General features: G+C 55.1%; 8 protein-coding genes across 8 annotated transcripts; 2 read left to right on the forward strand and 6 right to left on the reverse strand.

Annotated features, from left to right (window-relative positions):
- Nucleotides 1-43: 43 nt before the first annotated feature.
- Nucleotides 44-3,444, reverse strand: GLOTRDRAFT_137413 (uncharacterized protein; the record flags this gene model as incomplete). The annotated part of the gene is made up of 4 exons (XM_007865945.1): nt 44-2,033; nt 3,001-3,112; nt 3,164-3,180; nt 3,244-3,444. 4 exons carry the CDS (start codon nt 3,442-3,444, stop codon nt 93-95), a joined length of 2,271 nt encoding a protein of 756 aa, XP_007864136.1. The 3' UTR covers nt 44-92.
- Nucleotides 3,445-5,142: 1,698 nt separating this feature from the next.
- On the reverse strand, nt 5,143-5,972 carry GLOTRDRAFT_120358 (uncharacterized protein; the record flags this gene model as incomplete). The annotated part of the gene is made up of 3 exons (XM_007865946.1): nt 5,143-5,735; nt 5,790-5,873; nt 5,931-5,972. 3 exons carry the CDS (start codon nt 5,970-5,972, stop codon nt 5,322-5,324), a joined length of 540 nt encoding a protein of 179 aa, XP_007864137.1. The 3' UTR covers nt 5,143-5,321.
- Nucleotides 5,973-6,465: 493 nt separating this feature from the next.
- Nucleotides 6,466-7,728, forward strand: GLOTRDRAFT_73424 (cysteine proteinase). Its single transcript, XM_007865947.1, has 2 exons — nt 6,466-7,003; nt 7,089-7,728. Exons 1-2 carry the CDS (start codon nt 6,648-6,650, stop codon nt 7,648-7,650), a joined length of 918 nt encoding a protein of 305 aa, XP_007864138.1. The 5' UTR covers nt 6,466-6,647; the 3' UTR covers nt 7,651-7,728.
- Nucleotides 7,729-9,111: 1,383 nt separating this feature from the next.
- Nucleotides 9,112-11,908, reverse strand: GLOTRDRAFT_73425 (uncharacterized protein; the record flags this gene model as incomplete). Its single annotated transcript, XM_007865948.1, has 9 exons — nt 9,112-9,448; nt 9,506-9,901; nt 9,959-10,183; nt 10,243-10,424; nt 10,487-10,618; nt 10,673-10,840; nt 10,900-11,082; nt 11,228-11,406; nt 11,470-11,908. The coding sequence occupies 9 exons, from the start codon at nt 11,906-11,908 to the stop codon at nt 9,271-9,273; spliced, it is 2,082 nt and encodes a 693-aa protein (XP_007864139.1). The 3' UTR covers nt 9,112-9,270.
- A 176-nt stretch (nt 11,909-12,084) lies between these two features.
- Nucleotides 12,085-13,807, reverse strand: GLOTRDRAFT_110364 (UV excision repair protein Rad23). Its single transcript, XM_007865949.1, has 7 exons — nt 13,718-13,807; nt 13,559-13,655; nt 13,429-13,508; nt 13,045-13,380; nt 12,832-12,987; nt 12,454-12,780; nt 12,085-12,384 (listed from the first exon to the last, which is right to left on the reverse strand). Exons 1-7 carry the CDS (start codon nt 13,757-13,759, stop codon nt 12,274-12,276), a joined length of 1,149 nt encoding a protein of 382 aa, XP_007864140.1. The 5' UTR covers nt 13,760-13,807; the 3' UTR covers nt 12,085-12,273.
- A 588-nt stretch (nt 13,808-14,395) lies between these two features.
- GLOTRDRAFT_110365 (uncharacterized protein) lies at nt 14,396-14,943 on the reverse strand. The gene is made up of 3 exons (XM_007865950.1): nt 14,829-14,943; nt 14,697-14,755; nt 14,396-14,634 (listed from the first exon to the last, which is right to left on the reverse strand). Exons 1-3 carry the CDS (start codon nt 14,928-14,930, stop codon nt 14,493-14,495), a joined length of 303 nt encoding a protein of 100 aa, XP_007864141.1. The 5' UTR covers nt 14,931-14,943; the 3' UTR covers nt 14,396-14,492.
- Nucleotides 14,944-15,210: 267 nt separating this feature from the next.
- Nucleotides 15,211-15,696, forward strand: GLOTRDRAFT_28243 (phosphotyrosine protein phosphatases II; the record flags this gene model as incomplete). Its single annotated transcript, XM_007865692.1, has 1 exon — nt 15,211-15,696. A coding segment is annotated over one exon (486 nt), but the record flags the coding sequence as incomplete, so codon positions are not given.
- A 357-nt stretch (nt 15,697-16,053) lies between these two features.
- GLOTRDRAFT_137420 (uncharacterized protein) lies at nt 16,054-18,701 on the reverse strand. The gene is made up of 7 exons (XM_007865951.1): nt 18,645-18,701; nt 18,547-18,588; nt 18,415-18,495; nt 18,213-18,358; nt 16,819-18,152; nt 16,536-16,749; nt 16,054-16,466 (listed from the first exon to the last, which is right to left on the reverse strand). The coding sequence occupies exons 1-7, from the start codon at nt 18,679-18,681 to the stop codon at nt 16,179-16,181; spliced, it is 2,142 nt and encodes a 713-aa protein (XP_007864142.1). The 5' UTR covers nt 18,682-18,701; the 3' UTR covers nt 16,054-16,178.
- Nucleotides 18,702-19,176: the final 475 nt, after the last annotated feature.

A 19,176-nucleotide genomic window follows, 5' to 3' on the forward strand; every position in this document is an offset into this window, starting at 1 on the left:
ATTACGCACGAGAAAAGGAAAGAAAGAAATCGTATATTTGCTTCCCGAGAATACAAGATCAGTATCAGACTTACAACGGCCTGTACACCTCGCTAGCAAGGTTCTCTCTCATACCACGCCTCACTAACGTATCCCTTATCCGGCCCACGCACATCATACCCAATCCCAAACTGCCCCACCTCATTTCCCTCAAAACAAAACCTATAAACAGGACTATACACATCCCTTACACAAAGGTGTTCGTTCCCTTTCGCAGTCCACCCGCCTTTGTCCTTATGCTCGTAGAACCACAACCCACTTTCGGAAGAGCCCCCGATGGCAATGTCGTGGAACCAATAATCAATCTCGCCTTCGTTCGGCGCAGAGCCAAACGCACCGCCCTTGACAAACCAAGCGGAGATGACATCTTCGGAGGGGTGGTACCGGTAGACGTATTTCCGATGGGCCTGGAAGGATATCCCCGTCGCCGTAGTGAATGTCCCCGACTCGTGATATAGGTACTCAAGGACCCCTCTTTCCGGCCCGCTGAATATCGCTATGGTGTTGCCCGGAACCTGACAGGCAGCAGGGTCTGCCGGTCGGCCCTTGGTAGAGTCCCCAGGGAGGGCAGACGGAGGTCGCAGGTGGAATGTAGCGGTCCCCTCAAACGTCCCGTCCATTCCACCGGGCATATCATGCCTAATCACCCGGCTGACCTTCCAGCGACCGCTCCAGGACCTGAAGACCGCGCCCAACACCCACGCGCCCTCCTTTGACAGACGCAGAGTCCCAAGAACGTCTTGCTCGATCGCCTCCACATCCCCTGTCCTTTCTCGTGGATAGTTGCACGCAAGCACTTGGTCCGCCACAGCAGGGTCAGCTTCCTTGAACAGGGATAAACCCAGCAACCTCGCGTAGCCCTCGACGAGGCCACCATAGTCGCTATGCGGGAACTGGCGTTTACCGTCCCGCGTGAACTCCCGTACTCGGCGTTCCTTCTCCACGCCCTCTCTCATCTCTGCCTCTCTGGGCCACTCTTTCTCTCCCGCAATGAGCGCAGCGACGTATCGAGCCTGCATCTCTATCACAGCAAAGTACGGCCCGCGATATAGTCCTACGAAGCCAGCTTGCAGGAGGTCTGCATGGAGGACAAGGCGGTGCGTGAGGAACGGGACTGAGAGGTTAGAGGGGTCGTACTCAAGAGCTTCTAGCGCGGAGGGTGGCAGATAGGGAAATTTGGTTGTGTATCCTGTTGCGAATATTATAGCGTCGATAGAGGATATTTCTTCGCCAGTGGATAGATGCAGTGTAGACGTTTCAGCTTGTACAGACTCGAGTTTGGCCAGATGACGATGGATCGCTCCCGCTCGAAGACCCGAGACGTACATATCTGACACACCCACCCGAGGTGGATCATCAAAATTTGACGGGTGAGATAAAGGTGGACACAAGGTGGCCAAGTACTCGTGCTTCTTCCGGTTCATCTCGACCGTCGGCTGCGTCTGCTCCTCCATACTCTTCCGAGTGGAGCGTCGATTGAAGACGACATCTGATGGTAGGAAGAAAGGTTTGTCTTGCAATTCAGCTTTGCTATCCGGAACATATCGCGGGATTGGATAGAAGGGCTGTGGGTGGATGTGGTGAACCTTCGAAGCGTAAGGGGACAGAGCGCCCGCAATTTCTGCAGCAGATAGGGAGCCGCCGATAACGGCTACCTTCCTACCCCGGTAGGTCTCGGCAGCAGGGAAGTTGGCGGAGTGGATCTGAGGGATCTGGGACTCGGCCATCCCTGGTATCGACGGTGTGAAGGGTGTCGAGAAAAATCCGCTCGCAAATATCACGTAGTCAAAGCGTTCGTCTTGGGATCCCGGAGTGACTTCGGTAAGAGTCGATGTTCTGACTATCCAGTTATCTTCTTCGAACTGAACAGTCTCCACTTTCGTCTGGAGTCTGATATCTTCCTTTCGTACATAGCGTTCAGCATAACGATGAAGGTAGTCACCAACGTCCCCAGCATAGGGAAAAATATCCCTTCCTTGGGCGTCGAGCTTGTCCTTTGGCCAAGGGAAATCAGAGAAAGTACAGGTAAGCCGCGAGACATTCGTCGACATCTCAGGCCTGTGGTAAGGGTGGTCCCTTGACCACAAGCCGCCCAGAGAAGCTGACAAGTCAAATATTGTGGGATCTATATTCGGATATGCAGCGAGGTGTCGGTATGCAGCAAGTCCTGCTGTACCTCCGCCTTTCTGTCCGGTCAGTCATGAGGACAAGCACTACGCATCAGGGGAGTAGTACCAATTATCGCGACGCGCTTGCTCCCTGCGGTAGTTGTCATGGCTCTTCGCAGTGCTAGGGAGGCCAGTCCCCCTTGTAAATGTCTAGTTGGATATAGCACTGCGGCGTTAGATGGTGGTTGATGGCAAAGAGCCGCCGGACGACTCGGACTGGGTGGGTGGCTCATGAGAACTTTGTAAAGTCACGTGCACTGGGAGATGCGATCTCAGATAAGATCGATATGAGTGGCGATGCAGCTTCTCATCATGGAGATCTGATCGAAGATCTGTTTGTGGATCCGGCTTTCAAACTTCAAGAGGGGGGAGTATTAGGAAGCCGACTTGGCCAGCCGTGTACAACCGCTCGCACATAATAAATACAGGGAGGCCAATAGGCAATGTGTTTGGTTCATGAACCCACATTATCATCCCTGAGCAACTGATCTTTCGACAGCCGGAGCAGGACTCGCAAATGCCCCCCTCCTCGTTCGCCGTACAAGAACCCAGATAAACTGCCAAATAATACCAACATACGGTGCAAAGAGCGGGAGAAAGGCAGACACGATGGTCACGACGGCGAGTTTCCGTGACGCAAAGCAGCGAAGAACGCTGACGCACGTCAGCACTGAAACTGCGATATCCGGGAGAGCCGACAGAATAATGAACACCGGATACGTGACAATATTCACGCGTCGCTGTACTTCATATAAGCATGAACTTGTCTGTTCCTTCAACGGCAGAGGCTCACCTCAAATTCCGTCCTGCCGAGGCCGGTGAAAGACCATCGCAGAGCTACGATGTAGAGGATGGCGAGGAACGCAAACGCTTTCGTAACAGTCTCTTGCAGTACCACCTCAACACTGAGCACCAGTCAATACGGGGTAAAGTCGTTTGAAACTCGAACAGCTCACCCAAGAAACGCGAGAAGCTGTCCGTTGTGTACGTCAGTCATTCGTGGTCGCGGCACGGAGAAAAAAAAGGAAAGACTTACAACAGTCAACGTCACTTTGGTGGTGTCCGCCAGACTGCGCTGAAGGACGTCATAGTCGTCACAGTGCAGAGATCCCCAGGATGCCATCGACGGCAGCGCGTCTATGAGCGGCATGACGGATCTGGAAACGGGCAAAATCATCGTGGTATTGCGACTCCAAGTACCGGCGCGCTCGAGGTTATCGTTCAATAAACTTGACATAGTGTGCTAGGCGCGGGCAGCGGGGAAAAGGGCGGGCGCGAGTGAGATGGGGTAAAAATCTGGACTGCAGGAGGCCTGCAGTTAACCATTATTTATGAGATTCTCGAGAGCTTCTCCCCGGATAAGTCTGAAGGTGATGGAGATTCCAGACCTTCACGTAAGGCCCCTGCAGCGCGGTTCCTCTAAACGGGTGAGAAATGCTGTCCAGCGAGTTCCGGGGCTCCCCGCACTCCTTGGTTGTAATTCGAGATCCCCCGCAGCCAATCAGGTACCAGGATGGGTCCCAACAATGAGTTGAGTGATCCTCCACGGCCCGACAAAGCTGCTGCTGTTCCTATACCTCGCGTTAAGGATGGAGTAACCTGGGTTGCGAAAGCCCGACTGAACCTTAAACAATTACCACGCAAGGACGAGCGGCTCTGCCTGGTCGACAGCGCTCGTGCATTATGGGTCGTTCTGACTGCGTTGCCATTGGCTGAAGCGCGGACCTAAATAAAGCGCCGAGTACCGGGCACAAGTACACCAGTCAGCGACAAGCGCTAAGGCGAGGCTAGACCTCACCCACTAAAAGCGTAACGATCCGGAGATAAGCTGCGAAAGCGCGGGCGCGCACAACGCCTCATTGGACTTGTGGATCTACGGAAGAAATTTGAGGTCAGCGGAGCTATGCATGTTTTGTCGAACGCGACCGTCGGGCCGCGGATAATTTTGCGCTTTTGTTGCATTGACCGCCGGCGCTTCAGACAGTGGATAAGGAAAGTTCCTGGCTGGATGCATACGAGCCTGAGCATACCTATGACAATACACTCTGAGCATCAAATAACCGCCAATGGCGGCGGAAGGCAACGATATTTGGGCCCAGCCCTCTGCCTAGGCGAAACGTAGGCATAGCAAATACCGCAAAAAGGATAGACGTTACATGAGAACTGGGTTTCTCGACATCCAGGCCTGTAGCGGCGAATAGGAAAGAACGGTTAACATCCCTGAGGTCGAATGGAAGCAGCGCGATATACAACTTATTGCCTGGCAACACCAAGCGCCTACCGTATAGCGGTATTGAGGCCGAGTCTGGACCGTAGGGTGGAAGGAGCCAATCGCAGGCGTCACCGCCTCCGGAACTTGCGATTGGTACGTTGATTGGCAATGGTACAGGCTGTTTGCGCCGTGGAAGAAGACTGTATGACTCAACATAGGAGTCCAAGTATACTTAACATCAATCCACCCGTTTTTGGCAGGGGTATTTGCTGCCAGCATGAACTGCTGTGAATGCGCTTTCCGCCAGGGAAGTCAATCGACAGGTCTCGGCCAAGTGACGGCATCCCACAGTGCGGGCTGGCACCAAGAACGCGGGATGATACTAGTGCGCGTATGGAGTGATTGCTGCACTTCGATGCCAGCCAACCAGGGACACGCCGGCGGGTAGAATGTGATGCGCACAGTGCGCCTCGGCCTCCCTGGTTCAGTGAGATCTTGACGCGTCCTTCGAATTCGGGAACCAATCATTCAATCAAGGACTGCACAGAGGAACCGTAGGCAGGCCCGGCAGGGTCCAGCACGAGTAAACATGGATGGTTAAGGAATTGCGTGGTCGCTGCTTTTTGGAGCCTAGCCAGCCAGGGTCGCTCGAGCGCGCGGGATCCAATTGCATCCTTCCCTGGCGGAGAGACACACAGCACTGCGCCTGGACCTCCTGCCATTGAGGCCCTATCCGGATACATGAACCAATCGACGGTCGCCTAGGGAAAGATTATAATATTCAGGAACGGCCGACACATATCGTACACGAGAGATGCCCAACATCACAGAACCAAACCACCGCTAAGCACAATGCGCCGATAACAATCGTTCAAAACAGCACTCATCTCATCTCATAGCCCTCACGACCACCCAGAAACGAGCCATGACTCATACCGCAGCGCGACCGCCGTATCCGCGTCCCCCTCCGCCTTACGCTGCTCCAGCGTGAACGCGAGCTGCGTGAGCGCCTTCGAGCACGTGCGGTGCTCCCTTGGAGCCGCGATGAACGCCTGTCGATGAACCAATATCGCCTCTAACAATGAGGACGGCGTCGTCGCGCCCGTGTGCCAGTCGATGTGCGTCTGTATTGTTTGGAGCGCGGTGCAGCCGAGGCTGGCGTCGTGGTAGATGGGCGGGGCGGAGAGCGGGATCGCGGCGGGGATGGCGCAGGAGAGGCGCTTCGCGGGGGTGGAGGACTGGCTATCGTAGCCCGAGTCCATCGTTGCCGTGTCTGACATTTCGGAGTCGCTGCTCTCGTCGGGAGGGATTTGGGTCTTGGGCATGCGATCAGTTTGATGTTCGGTCTGGGATGTATGTACGGCACTCACGAATGTCGATGTCGACGGCGCTTGCTCTGAGGCCCCTCTCAGCGATAGCGCACCGAACATGCCACAGATGTTATCCGCATCGGTCTACGGAAACGAAAGACGTCAGTACGAATTACCGACCGCACGGTCCATCAGTCTCACATTGTAGTACCCAGCAGACCCCGTCGAGTATTGCGCTTGCATAGCTGGAATATTTCAGAATGCTTGGTCGAGCTTGAAGAACCGGGCAAAGAGGTGGCAAGAGTCAAGACAAGTGCGTCGCTCCACGGCTCCTTTCATACGCAGCAGGATCCGGCTGGATCAGCATCCGACACGTTGTTGGTGCGTTGTAGGCGTGCGCACGGGGCCAGTTTCTATACATCGCGGCATCGATATCCACTTGGATGTGAAGGATTTGGCCGGAAAGGACAAGACGCAGATCGATTGCTGATCTCCTTGCGTTCGGATAGCTGAAAGGCGCAAGAGCCGTACGTATCGTATGTCATGGCGACCGTCGGCGCGAGTAAGCAGAATAAAGCAGAATAAAGCAGGGGAGATAGTACTGTAACAGGTTGATGGCCGAACAAGTGAAAGTTGCACATAGTTTGAATCCGGACCAACCCTTCCTACAGTACCTGCTGCAATTTGTCCTTCAATCTTCCTCTCCTAGATACTTCAACTTGTCCTGGCTTTCATTCACGTATTTAGAAAGGATATGCACCAGATTACCGTGCAAGTGGAGATACCGCGACCATTGATTTCTCAAAACGATCTGCAACGACGTTTGTTACCGCCCTCGAAATACTGGAGGACCCTACTAGTGCTCAGCATCCTGCCGATAAACCAGAGTCATCACTTCGTAAAGAAAACCCTCCAACCATGTCCTCCCTCTCGCCCGAGCAACTCGACAAATACCTCACCCACATCTCCCTTCCCGAGCAATACCGTCAAGCCTCTCCGAGCCTCGACCTCCTCAAAGCGCTGCAGACCTCCCACATCGGGGCGATCCCCTTCGAGAACCTCGGGCTACACTACACCAAGGACCCAAAGATCTCCCTGGACGTGCAGGACCTCTTCCGCAAGATGACGCGCAACGGGCGCGGCGGGTATTGCATGGAGAACAACACGCTCTTCAACCACGTCCTCCGTGCGCTCGGGTTCCAGGTTTACCAGACGGGCGCGCGGGTGATCAACATGCGCGACCAGAGCGGGCGGGAGCCCTGCTTCTGGGGATGGTGCGTCTACATATAACGATGGCCAACAGATCCCACACCGCTTGTTTGACGTCTGACAGCTACGATAACTGACTCGGCGCATCAGGGGACACGCGGTGAACATCGTCACCCTCCCGGACGGCACTCGCTACATGGCCGACGTCGGCTTCGGCGGCGACGGACCCCGCGAGCCGCTCCCGCTCGTCAGTGGGCACGTCACGCGGAACATAGGCACGCAGGACGTGCGCCTCGTCTACGACACCATCCCCGACGTCTCCCAGCGCGACCAGAAGCTCTGGATCTACCAGTACCGCAACGCCCCCGAGCAGGCGTGGCGCGCTCTCTACTGCTTCCCCGACGCGCTCGAGTTCCTCGACGCGGACTTTGCCGTAATGAACTACGCGACGAGCCATAACCCCGAGAGTTTCTTCACGTTTGAGATTCTGGTGGTCAAGTTCCTGCGAAGGGAGGGGGAGGTGTACGGTAAGGTCATGCTGGTGAACGATGTGCTGAAGCGGAATTTACGAGGGAAGACGGAGGTGGTGAAGACGTGCCAGACGGAAGAAGAGAGAGTGACGGTGCTGCGAGTGTATTTCGGGATTCATCTTTCTGAAGAGGAGAAGAACGGGATTCGTGGTCGAGTAACAGAGTTACGCCCAGAGAACTAATTAACAGCATGCACCCCACGGCGTATCCGATTGCTTGTTCGTCGTGGTATCGGTTTCGCTCGCAACGAATACAGCCCCTTTGCCTTCAAATACAATAAGACATCCAAGCTTGAGAGCTCAGCATACGGTGTTGCGGCCTCGGAACCGGTATGTGCACAGCAATCCAAATGTGTGCTGGCAATACGACTCGTATCCGCAGTTCCGACGAGAAAAGAATCGGTCGTATGATACTACTACGCTCGAGTCTCCCAACCCATACCTCCCACGACCCATACCTCCCTCCCATGACCCATACCTCCCATGACCCATAATCCCATACATAGTTGGCGATCGGTCGGCGAAATAAGATCAACCCGCTGATGGTACGAAGTCTCCCTGTAGTTGGTATGGGCGAGGCTTAGTAGAGTGTAGCTGCATACTCCAGCTCGCCGATCCTTGAGCAAACTCGCACCGCGTCTGTGGTGCGATGGAGACTCCCGCTATGCGAAATTTCATCAGCGACTAATCCATAAAATCACTGGTATATACTCTAGCAGATACACTCTAGTACATTATTTGTGGCTTTAGAGTATCTAATGGAACCCCATTTGTGGCTGTAGAGTACTTGACGGAACACACGGCTCGGGATCGGAGTTGATTAATATAAGGTGTCGTATAAGAGGATAGGCATAAAAACGGCTGTCGAAATTCATATAGAGATTATCCGCTACAACCTCAGCGATACCTCAGCGATGCCTCGCGAGCGTGGGCCCAATGCCGCCAGCAGAAGTCTTGAGCTTGATGCCTACTTCAAGCTTCTCTTACCTGTGGTGAGCGTCGCAAACTCAGTCGAAGACAGCAAGACATGATGATATGCTGCAGCTGGCTAGTTACCTTGGGTGAATAGGATGTCTCGTCCAAGACGGACGAAACACTGACCACTGCCAAGAGTTGCCATGGTGGTAGACCATTTACCAAGCCGCGTCATGATATGCATTGCGATATTATGCACAGTTACGCTTCACCTTTGCCACTTCGTGCAGGCGCATGAACCCAACACGGTGGGTCAAAGAAAATTCCTCTGATGGTTCAATCAGCTACTCATCAACAGTAATAAATAAACAGACACAAGAGACACCATGTCAAGTGATCGTGCTTACCACGGTCTACACTATGCCATCTCTCAGCATCATAGCTGTGACGTGCAAGATCCTACTGAACTCAATGAACACGCTGGAAGCTTGCCTGTGGATTACCGTGGCAACAGTTACACCGGCGCTCGCTTTAGCATTTAGTTTATGGGCTAAGAAAAAGTAAATAAGTTGCGGGTGAGGAACAGAGGGCATAGATGTCGCTAACAGCCTGAGTGTGAAGTACGTTATCTCAGATTCGACCCCCGTCGATTGCCCATGGGGCTGTGCTGCATCCCATTTCCGGTATCCCAAAAAGATGCCGGTGGGTCGCACGCAATGTACATATCGCGGAAATATGGAGGGCAAGTCGAAAGATATAGCTGCACATGTAGTAACAGTCATTACAAGATCGTCCAAGCGAGGAATTGCAGAGTTCGGCAAAACCAGAGAGCAACAGACAACAGAAGAGCGCGTGATAGCATAGCGTTCATAAAACCTCATGCAACGTCTAAAACCCGAAGGAAAAAGCAGATCTATCGCCCCCTTTGAAAAAACCCCGTCTCCGAGGCTTTAACTCGTACTTATCAAGGCCAACGCTTGCCAAAAGAGCAGCATCATCGTCATCATGCAAGTCTTTCACAACGGAATACTCTGCCTCACGGTGCTTGCGCTTCTTCCACCATATCCTATGGATCAAAGTTAGCCGCTGGGAGTCGCACAGTAAGCGGAACGTTAAGACGCACAAAAAGGTGACAAGCAGCGCGATAGCGACGAACAGTCCCACAAAACCCCCAATCAACGCTGCCTTGTTCTTCGCAAAGAACGACAGCGCCCCGCTCACGCCCTGCGGATCCGGGTCGACGAAGGCAAACTGCCGTCCCGGGAGCTCGTTCTGGCTCGGCGGGTTCCACGGATCGAAGCAGTACTGCGCGAAGCACTGGCTGCACACGTCCGAGCGCGGCGGCATCGGCGAGAGCTTATACCGTGCGCGGTCGACCGCCGCGCATTGCAGGCACTTGCCGAAGTTTGGGTCGGGCGAGGTCGTGTTGGGGAGGAAGCCGCCGATGGTGTTATTGTGCACCTGGTCGATGAAGATGCGGGTGTGAATGGGTGTGTAGGCGATTTGGAACGTGCCGGTACTGAGAAAATGCCTGTCAGCTTGCGCTCATGGGGGACAACGAGAAACATCGACGCACTTGGTGACTGGGTTCTCCCCATTGAGAGGCGGCGAGTTTGGGAAGTATATGACCATGGGATACTCGGGTGGATTCTGGGTCGGGTTGCAGCCGAAGAAAGTGGGTCTACGATTCACCCCTGTCGATATGAAGTCGGCAGGAGTCTGAGGGATAGGTGGAAACTTTTGATGAGAGGCCAACAATATTGTCGACATCCTGTTCGAACTCGCTACTATCGAGGATCCACTAGTGAAAGAGTCTTTTGTAAACTTAATTTGTGTGAGAATACTGACGTATGCACGTACTTGGGCCATAAAGTGGTTGATTGGTCAGCGCTGGAATCGACCGCTACGATCACATCCAGCCCTCTAGCACGAACGAATAGTTGTCCGAGCGGCACATTCTCCGCGTTCGAACTTCCGTCAATGAGCTCCAACCAATCGGAACTAGAGTCTTCGAATGTCTGCGATTTCAACCCTTGGAACGGCTGTAGCAGCACATTATTAGCTATTCACAACACGAAACCAGCTTAAAGTTTCATATGCTTACGTTGGGCCAATTAGCAACATCATTAGCTCTCGTTCGAACCTCCTGCAGTTGCCGACTCAACACATACAGCAGCCCCGACGCATCTTGCGAGGAGAATCCCGTCAAAGTATTAGTGCCAAAATCTAGGATTTGCTAGAATGAGGAGTCAAGCCCAGGATTTTCTGCACTCAGGATTGTATTCCTCACATTGAACAGACTCGCGCTACTCCCCATGATGAAGCCAGCTTGATCGAATCCGGTAACGCACGCCGTATCATTGGGCGGCGTGCCGTTGACGAAGTGGGTGCCGGCGAAAGACATGTTAACCATGGCGGATAGGTTAGGGTCCCAGGAACCGAACTCGAGCGGGGTCATCTGCGAAGCCGTTGAAATATTAACCGCGCGAAGTCTTCATCTGGTAAACTGGTACTGACCTCATATACGACCGGCTCTGGCGTCAAGGCGGTTGTGAGATTAGATCCCACGGGCCGCGAATCGGACATGACGATGGGGAACGGAGGGATGTACTGCTGGAACGCGGGTGTCTCTGGGATCTGGGACCACAGTTGGCCTGCGCCATGCGCGCTATCGTTGGTGAAGAAGTTCGACCGGGTCGTCTGGTTAAGGAAGTGATACGATATCATGCGCGCCCAGGGATCCGTTATCGAGGTATCTCTGTGGCGCACGGACAGCGTTTAGGCATGCGGAATACAGGAGAGTAAGTGGGGTAACGCACATCCCCTTGTACGCCTTTGCTTCGACGCTCCATACTAGACTACCGAAGAAGTACTGGTTGTCTTGGTTGAAGAGGTCGATGCCAGCGGGCGCTGCCAGGTTCAGATCCAGAAGCCAGCCGGATAGATTCCCTCCGTTTCCAAACACCATATCCTTGATTGTCAGCCAGTTATTCATATACAGCGATCCAGTGATCCACGAGCCGCCTGTGCATAGAGCTCAAACTTCAATATTTGACTCAGATACGAATCGGACAGGCAGGGACGGACCTGACAGCCCGGAGAGATAGCTCGCCACCTGCAATAAGCCCCCCGTCCCCGCCGCCTTCGCGCTCTCATTCCTCGCATCCAGGCCACTCAACACGCCCGCCCCATACTGCGCCGCCCGAAACCCTCCCCCACTAATCGCTATGCCGATCCTACTCCAATTCCCCTGCATAGCCTGCACCACGCTTGCATTGTACCCAATCCCCGACCCGTCGCCTATCCACTCCTTCCACGCATCCGGGAGGATGGTGCTCTCGCGCGTGCTGATATACGCCTGCTCCTGCGGGTGCAGCGACTGGTTCTGCGGCGTGAACACGCGCACCAGGGGCGCCGCGGGGCACTTCACGTTCGTCGTCGGCGCATAGTCGGTCACCGAGCCCTGGGCGGCGGCGCCGTCGAAGAGACCGAAGGTGAGGGCGAGCAATGGTAATGGGAGCAGCATCTCCGTTGCCGCCCACACCTCCGGTCGCCTGCTTTTCTATAGCACAATAAATGCCTTCTGTTGACATGCTATCCATTGTGGGCTGTGTCTCATCGTGTTCGCGCAGCCCGATCAGTGAAGAAGAATAGAAAGGTGAGACGGATGCTGTAACAAGACACGCGTCTTCCCACAAGCAATACCGCCTCGGCTATTATTTGAATACGCGGCGCTGCATGCACAGGCAAATACGAGTAGCTACATGACCAGAACAGAACGGAAGAGTACTCCAGAATATCACAGTCGAAGAAGCAGAAAGGGGAAACTGCAAGAAGGAAAATAGCTACAAGTCGCTCCTACTTCTACAATTGACCTTTTGGCATCACCATTTAATCTTCATTCCCATTCTCGAACAAATAATTGGCAGCGAGCTCCTCGTTCTTGTCGCAAGCGAAATACGCCTCAAGCACGATGTGCCTTGGGAAACCCAGCGCCTCGAGCTGTCGAGTCGAATCGAGACATCAGCTCAGCATCCTGATCACCCCTTACTCTCAAAATAGCCCACTCACCCGCTCAATAGCAGCGCGCTCCTCCTCCGTCACCTGCACGACATGCGTGGCGGGACCGCCTTCGCCGCCCTCACCGTCACCTGCACCAAGCAGCTGATACAGCGCCTCGGGATTGCTCGCGAGTATCTGCGCGAGCTGCGGGTTCGCCTCGGCCAGCTGCTGCAGGAGCGGCTGGAGCAACGCCGGGTTCTGCGCGACCAGCTCGCGCAGTTGGGCGACCTGGGGCAGGTCCCGGAGGGCCGCGAGGTCGAAGATTTGACCCGCCCCACCTGCACCGGCTCCGGCGCCGCCACCTTGCTGCAGCTGCTGTTGCTGCTGCTGGGCGAGCTGAAGACCGGAAATGAGCATGCTATTGAGATGGTAGGCGAGATTGCTTACCTGGAACAGATTTTGAGGTCCAGTGTTCGCTGCCGCTGGAGCAGGCTGGGCAGCCGGAGCCGCACCAGCACCAGCAGCCGGCGCGGCCGCGCGCGGTGCAGCACCACCAGCAGGTTGTTCAGACGCCGCCCGCTCCTCAAGATGAGAGGGGATACCCTAGACAGAGAGACACCCTCAACAATACGATGACCCAAGAACCAGGCAGCCACGTACAGTCATGAGATACTCCACGGCACGATCTGGGTTGTTGAAGCTTGCGCGCATGGCGCGCATCACCTGTTCACGCTCGAAGCCCATCTCGATCATGTTGTTGATACTGCTCTGGAGGGCCTCTCCCGTCAGGAAAGAGCTCGCATCGCCGAAGGCGGGGGCCGCGGCGGGCTGGGAGGGCGCGGAGGCAGCGGGTGCGGGTGACGGCGCCGCTGGTGCCGCGACGGGGGCAGCAGGCTGGGCAGCAGGGGCAGGTGCAGCAGCAGGAGCGGGGGCGGGGGCGGGAGTAGAAGAGGTAGATGTACTTGTTGACGAGGTAGCTGCGGGCGTGGGTTTCGGCTACAAATGTGTGAAGCCTCGATCTACGTTTAGGACATGTGCACGTACCTTTGCGACCATGAGCACCAAGAAATCCTTCTCCTTGATTTCACATGATTCAATCGTCTTTGAATCCGGCAATACCTTCCCTGCAGATCCGATGAGCTGCGAAAAAGGTATCGCCCGCATACATACACACCTGAATAAATGAGTTTCTGGCTCTCGACAGAGTGGCCCTGGCTCTCTAAGACCTTCTTCTTCAGGTCTCCGACCGTCTCCGACGGCTCAGCATCGACCTAGCAGCAGATCCCCCGTTAGCATACTTGCACTTGCTCCCTTCTTTCGCCCTACAACGCACCTGGAACACCTTCTGCTGCAACGTCTTGATCGTGATTTTCATGATGACCGTCCGAGGAGAAGCTGCGTTCGCTGTTGAAATCGCGCGGCAGCAGAAGAAAAATAGGATGCCTTACCGATGAAAGTGGCGGAGAGAACGCGTACGCCCCCAAGCTCTCTCCAATCGAAGACCAAGATGTGGCTGTACCGGCACGTGGATCCCGGTCCCGGACTCGGCAACAGCCGCTCGCGCCACACTGGCACTGACGGGGGGGAAAGCTTCGACTCAGCTTGACCTTGTCAAGGCTGGCTTCTCTCGGTAAAAACAGTCCTAACCACTTGATTCATATCACCCAAATATGACATTAATTGGCATTTTTGTTTTCGGATTGAGCCTGAACATGAGTCACTATCATCTGTGATGGACTTGTACAAGGACAGATGTCGCGCTATACAAGCCATGGTATCGACTGGTTTTTCTGGGGGATACAATCCTCGGGGAGAACTATCAGAGGCAATACACCGCTTCTGGCTCTCGAAGACAATAATCCTTAACCTCCCTCCCTAGGATCTTCCTCTGGAACGCTACTCAAACGTGGCGGCTGCTTTCAAATGGTACCATACATCAATAGATAGCGGACACATCCTGTTTGACTCAGGTATGGCCGAACAATAAGCGGGCCCGCCTGTATTGACAGTGGCAGGAACCTGAAGTCACCGAAGAGCACTTAGAGGGTCGCTTCGGGCCAGAAGGCTTTTAGGGTTGGGCAATCCCGATTCTGTATGACCAACCGGATTCAGGACTCCCTGATGGTCGATCGATTGTCCGACTCGTGGTCGGAAATGGAGATCAAGATCCACTTGCGTCCTTCATGAGCGTAGATAGGGTAGACCGTGCCAAATGTCACATTTGCCAGTTTATTCTCCTGCAAGGCCAACCTTAAGGACAGGTACGTGAGCGACCCGAGTACCAAGAAACACTGATCCAAACGAAGACCTACGCATCTTCCAACTCCGCGCGATTGCCCGGGGAGATGGCTTTGCGGAAGAACTGAGTATTCTGTATCGCCAATCATAGAAAACAAACATGAAGGATACGTTAGGTCGACAATATACCAAGGACACGGACGTACAGGGATGTCTGCGCCTTTCGGCTTGAGCGCTTCATATCCTCCAAATCCAGTTTCGCGAGAAACCACTATGAAATCGTCATGATGAGGATTATCCCAGTCCATTGATTGCGGCAGCGTGGATAGACTCTGTGCTCTCGGGTCCTGCTTGATAGAGCGTCGCGGGTCAGAGGTGTGGCGCGGAGTTCGGTCTGCCGACTGCGCCCGTTCTGATTGGCTGGGACTTGGCCGCGGAGTGGTACTGGAACTTCGCAGTAATCGCATCCTGACTCGGTTCCTCCCTCCCCCGATGCCTGCCCTTCATAGAGGCTCCCATAAGTACTAGCAGTAGAAACACAGCAGGGAAGAAAATATGGGCAGGAAATCCGCATCGCAGCCTCCAGTTTCCCTCGTCCTCCCCTCACTGTACCTCGGCCCCTGCTCAGCAGCCTCCTCCCAGCCCTTCCTCTCCTCGCACTCCATAACCCACGTCCTCAGCGTCGGCTCCAGCCCTTCCCAAAAACTCGACGGTGTCACCTACCACCGCATTTCCCTCTCCGACTCGCCCTCCTCCTCCATCACCAAGGTCTGCGACAGCGCTTGCACGATTATCGACTCGGCCCTCCAATCCAAGAACGGCGCCGGAAAGATATTAATCCACTGCTCGGCGGGCATCTCGCGCTCGCCCATGGTAGTCGCGGCGTACCTGATGAAGCGCCGCGGCATGACGCTTAAAGCTGCTTTGAAGCAGATCATCCAGGTCCGCCCGCAGATCTCGCCCAATCCTGGCTTCCTCGCGCAGCTCAAGGAGCTCGAGATGGAGCTCTTTGGGACCGTGTCACTTGACATAGACGAACTACCGAAGCGCGAGAAGGACCGCCTGGCGCTGCTCGCAGACGACGCCACACCTGCTACCGGTGGAGGATGAGGTGTGCTTCGGAGTGAGCGCCCTCGACTAATCTCCAAGAAAGCTGTTGCTGATGTAGAGATGCTCGGACGCTTTCATCAAGTCTCTTCTATAGGCCATAGATGTGCTTCTGAGGAATTGCCACATCCTTACGATGCCCATTCGGCGTCGTACCTTGAATTCGCACACCGGTCTGGCCCAACGGCAGAGTGATAACAATCGATGAACAACCCGCCGGTTGCGGACACCAGTCCGATGTTCCGAATATAGGCTCATCAACCTCGCATGTCGAAACGCATATTTCCTAGTCGCAACTGTAAGGCTTCGGCTGTGGTAAGGGCTCCACTCACGAACTCTGCTCCAAACGACCAAGTAGTCTGTACAATACAACCAAACAGGGTGTGGTATATATACGATAGATGAACACCGAATAAAATAACACCAGCGATGTGTCCACCCATGGCAATCTACATCAGCTCATCGATTGTCATATCCCCTTCCCTCACCCACTCCACCTCACCGGAGCTTCCCATCTTCCCTCCTGCCTTTCCACCCTTCTGCGACTGCACCATCAAGCGCTTCGCGTTGACGTTCATATTCTGCGACGCCAGCGGCGCGCGCCCGACCCGTGTAATCGCCGTCCGCGGTTTAGCGTCGATAGGTACCATAACGGATTTGTACATGTCAAGCTCGTTGCGCAGGTCCTCGTTGTCAGCCATGGCGGCTTCGTGGTCCCGGGTAGACAGGAGCAATTTCTGTTATAGCAAATGGGTGAGTACAATACCCATGCCGAGCCGAAGCACATAACATCGGACGAAACATACCTGCTTCGTCTCCGCCAACTCCCTCCGTATCCGGTCTACGTACATAATCCTCTGCGCAGGGTTCCTATGGCCAAGTATCTCAGCATTGAACCGGCTGAGGCGGTCCGCCTCCTCCTCCGCGAGTTGGTTCCGCGCGACCAGCGCCCCTGCCTCTTCGAGAAGCTGGTCGTACGCCTCCTGATACTGCTCGGCTTGTGCCAGCTCCGAGGACATCCTGCACGTAAAGGCTGCAAGTCAGTAACGCCATGAAAAAAAAATCCAGGAAGGGAAGTGCAAGACTGACTGCTCGACCTCGGCCTGCAGCGCCTGCTCCGCTAACTGAGCCTGCTGCAACGCGACCGCGAGCCGCTGGGCCGCTTCTTTCTCCACCGAGACGCGCTTCTCCGTCTCTGCGATCTTGGCTTTCATCTCCGCCCCCCTTTTCTCGAGCTCCTGTTGTGCTGCCTCTTCGCTCGCCCTGAGCTCATCGAGACAGGTCTTCAGGCGGGTTACATCCTCCTGCGCCATGGCGTGTTCTTTACGGAGCGCGTCCAGCTCGGTATCAAGTCGTCCTCGGGCTTCGGTGGCGGCAGAGAGCTGGGTCTGCAGCTGCTGAGTTGCCGCTCGCTGTTCGGCGAGATCGCTGTCCGAAGTAGAGAATGCCTCGACAAGGTCGTGCACCATCTCCTTGTACAGGTCGCAGAAGTGCCTGTCTGTCGCCGAGCAGATGCGAAGTGCCTCCTTCTCATCGTCCTGTAGGGCGAAGACAGCGGCCCGAACGTCGTCCTCCAGTCGTTCATCCGATATCGGACAACGTGAGGATGAGTTCCACTCTTGCAGCAGCTGCGCATACAGGGCAGCCTCCTTTTCGATATCCCGGAGGTACGTCGAGAGGAACATGTTGTTTTCCTTCGTATACCGAACCAAGTTGGCGAGTTCAACCACTTGCGCCTCCGAATTCGCAAGCTTGCGCTCCAGGCGCGCGGCGCGGATCTGCAGTGACGCGTGTTCGTGCTTCAGCTTGTCGTGCTCAGATCGGTGCACGGTCGACGACGCCAGCCGCCCATACTCCGCCGCGACGCGGGACAACAGCAGCGTCGTCTGCTCTAACCTCTGGCACAGGTTCTCCTGTTCGTCTTCAGCCTCGCCCAGCGCCGCATCCTTCTGCAGGCACTCCGACTGCGCGAGATTCAGCTCGTCCTGCAGTTTCGACACCTGCGCGCGCACTTCGTCGATACGCGCGTCGACCTTGCTCTTCGCCTCCTGCGCCTTCGCCTCCGCCGCCTCCCGCTTCTTCCTCTCCATGGACAGACTACGCTCCAGGTCCGCGATCGTCCTGTCCCGCTGGCGCACCTCGTCCTTCCTCCGCGTCTCCAGCACGTGCAGTGCCTTTTGCGCCTCGCTGGCGTCCCCCTGCTTCGCGGTGAGCTGGTTGCGCTCGTGTTCGGCCACGCGCAGCTTCGCGCGGAGGTCTTTGATCTCGGACTGCTGGCTTGCTTGGGATTTCTTGGATTCCTGCAGTCGGGCGTCGAGGGCGTCGTTCTGCTTCTTCAGCTTGTCGAGCCTCTCGCTCTGCTCCGCGTTCGTCTTCTGACATCGACTGAGCTCCAGCTTGAGTCGCTCTACCTCTGCTTGATGCTACTCTCATTCATGGTACACTTCGATACGGCAGGCAATAGGGATGATAGGAGCACTCACTGCCTTCTTGGAATCTGCATGTACACCCTCGAGATGCTCGAGCTTGCGTTGGAGTGTGGCATACTTGTCAACCTGCGTTGCGTTCTTCACTCCATTCGCAGGCTGCTTCGAGCCCGTCGTCTTCTCAGTAGCATACGCCCCTGGCCCTGTCCATCATGTATAAGCACGATCTTCCGCCCAGTACCTGCATGCGTGACTCTACCAGGAACGCCAGACGGCTTGTCTTTATCGAATCGGTCCGTCTTCTCAAGAAACGCTCCGCGTTTATACGCCTCAGTAATCTCTGCCAACAAGTCAGCCACAAGATAGGCACCCCAAACCAGTTTGTATGCACCTAGATTGGGGTTATACGCCCCGGGACCAGGGACGTCAGGCACTTCAAATGAGCGTCAGAACGAAGGCTCAAGAGACACCAGAGCACGGCACACCCACCTTTCTCCGGCACAAATCGGGGCCCTCGCGGAAACATAATAGGTACAGGCGTTTTACTGACGCCACAGTTCGTGGACAGATGGTTGTTCGTAAGTGAGCGAGACGCGATCGAGAACTTGAACGCGTCAGGGTCACGTGATCATGACTTCCTAATCCAGATGTTCTCCTCCTCCCTTCGATGTTGAATTACACTGTACGCGCTCTATTCCACAACATACCAACCATCGACAACCCATTATTTATACGTTACCGAATCGTACGAAACGTCGTGACATACATTCTCCGATAGTCTAGTGACAGTAGTGATACACGGACTACTACCCGAGACATCGTATATTATATCGTAAGCCCAAATCGACAATGTGCATAACTAGTACAGCCCGTGAGGAAACTGAGGGGTGGACGGGACAACCAAGTCCAAGCAGTCCAATGCATGCGTGCAGCCCGAGTTCGGTCTATGATCATGCGGCGGGCAACGCCTCCTTCTCCAGGACGGGCCGGATGTGCCCCTCGTCGTCCATCCGAGCGCTGG

This window comes from Gloeophyllum trabeum (genome assembly GCF_000344685.1).
Source record: "Gloeophyllum trabeum ATCC 11539 unplaced genomic scaffold GLOTRscaffold_00004, whole genome shotgun sequence".
NCBI classification, from domain to species: Eukaryota; Fungi; Basidiomycota; class Agaricomycetes; order Gloeophyllales; family Gloeophyllaceae; genus Gloeophyllum; species Gloeophyllum trabeum.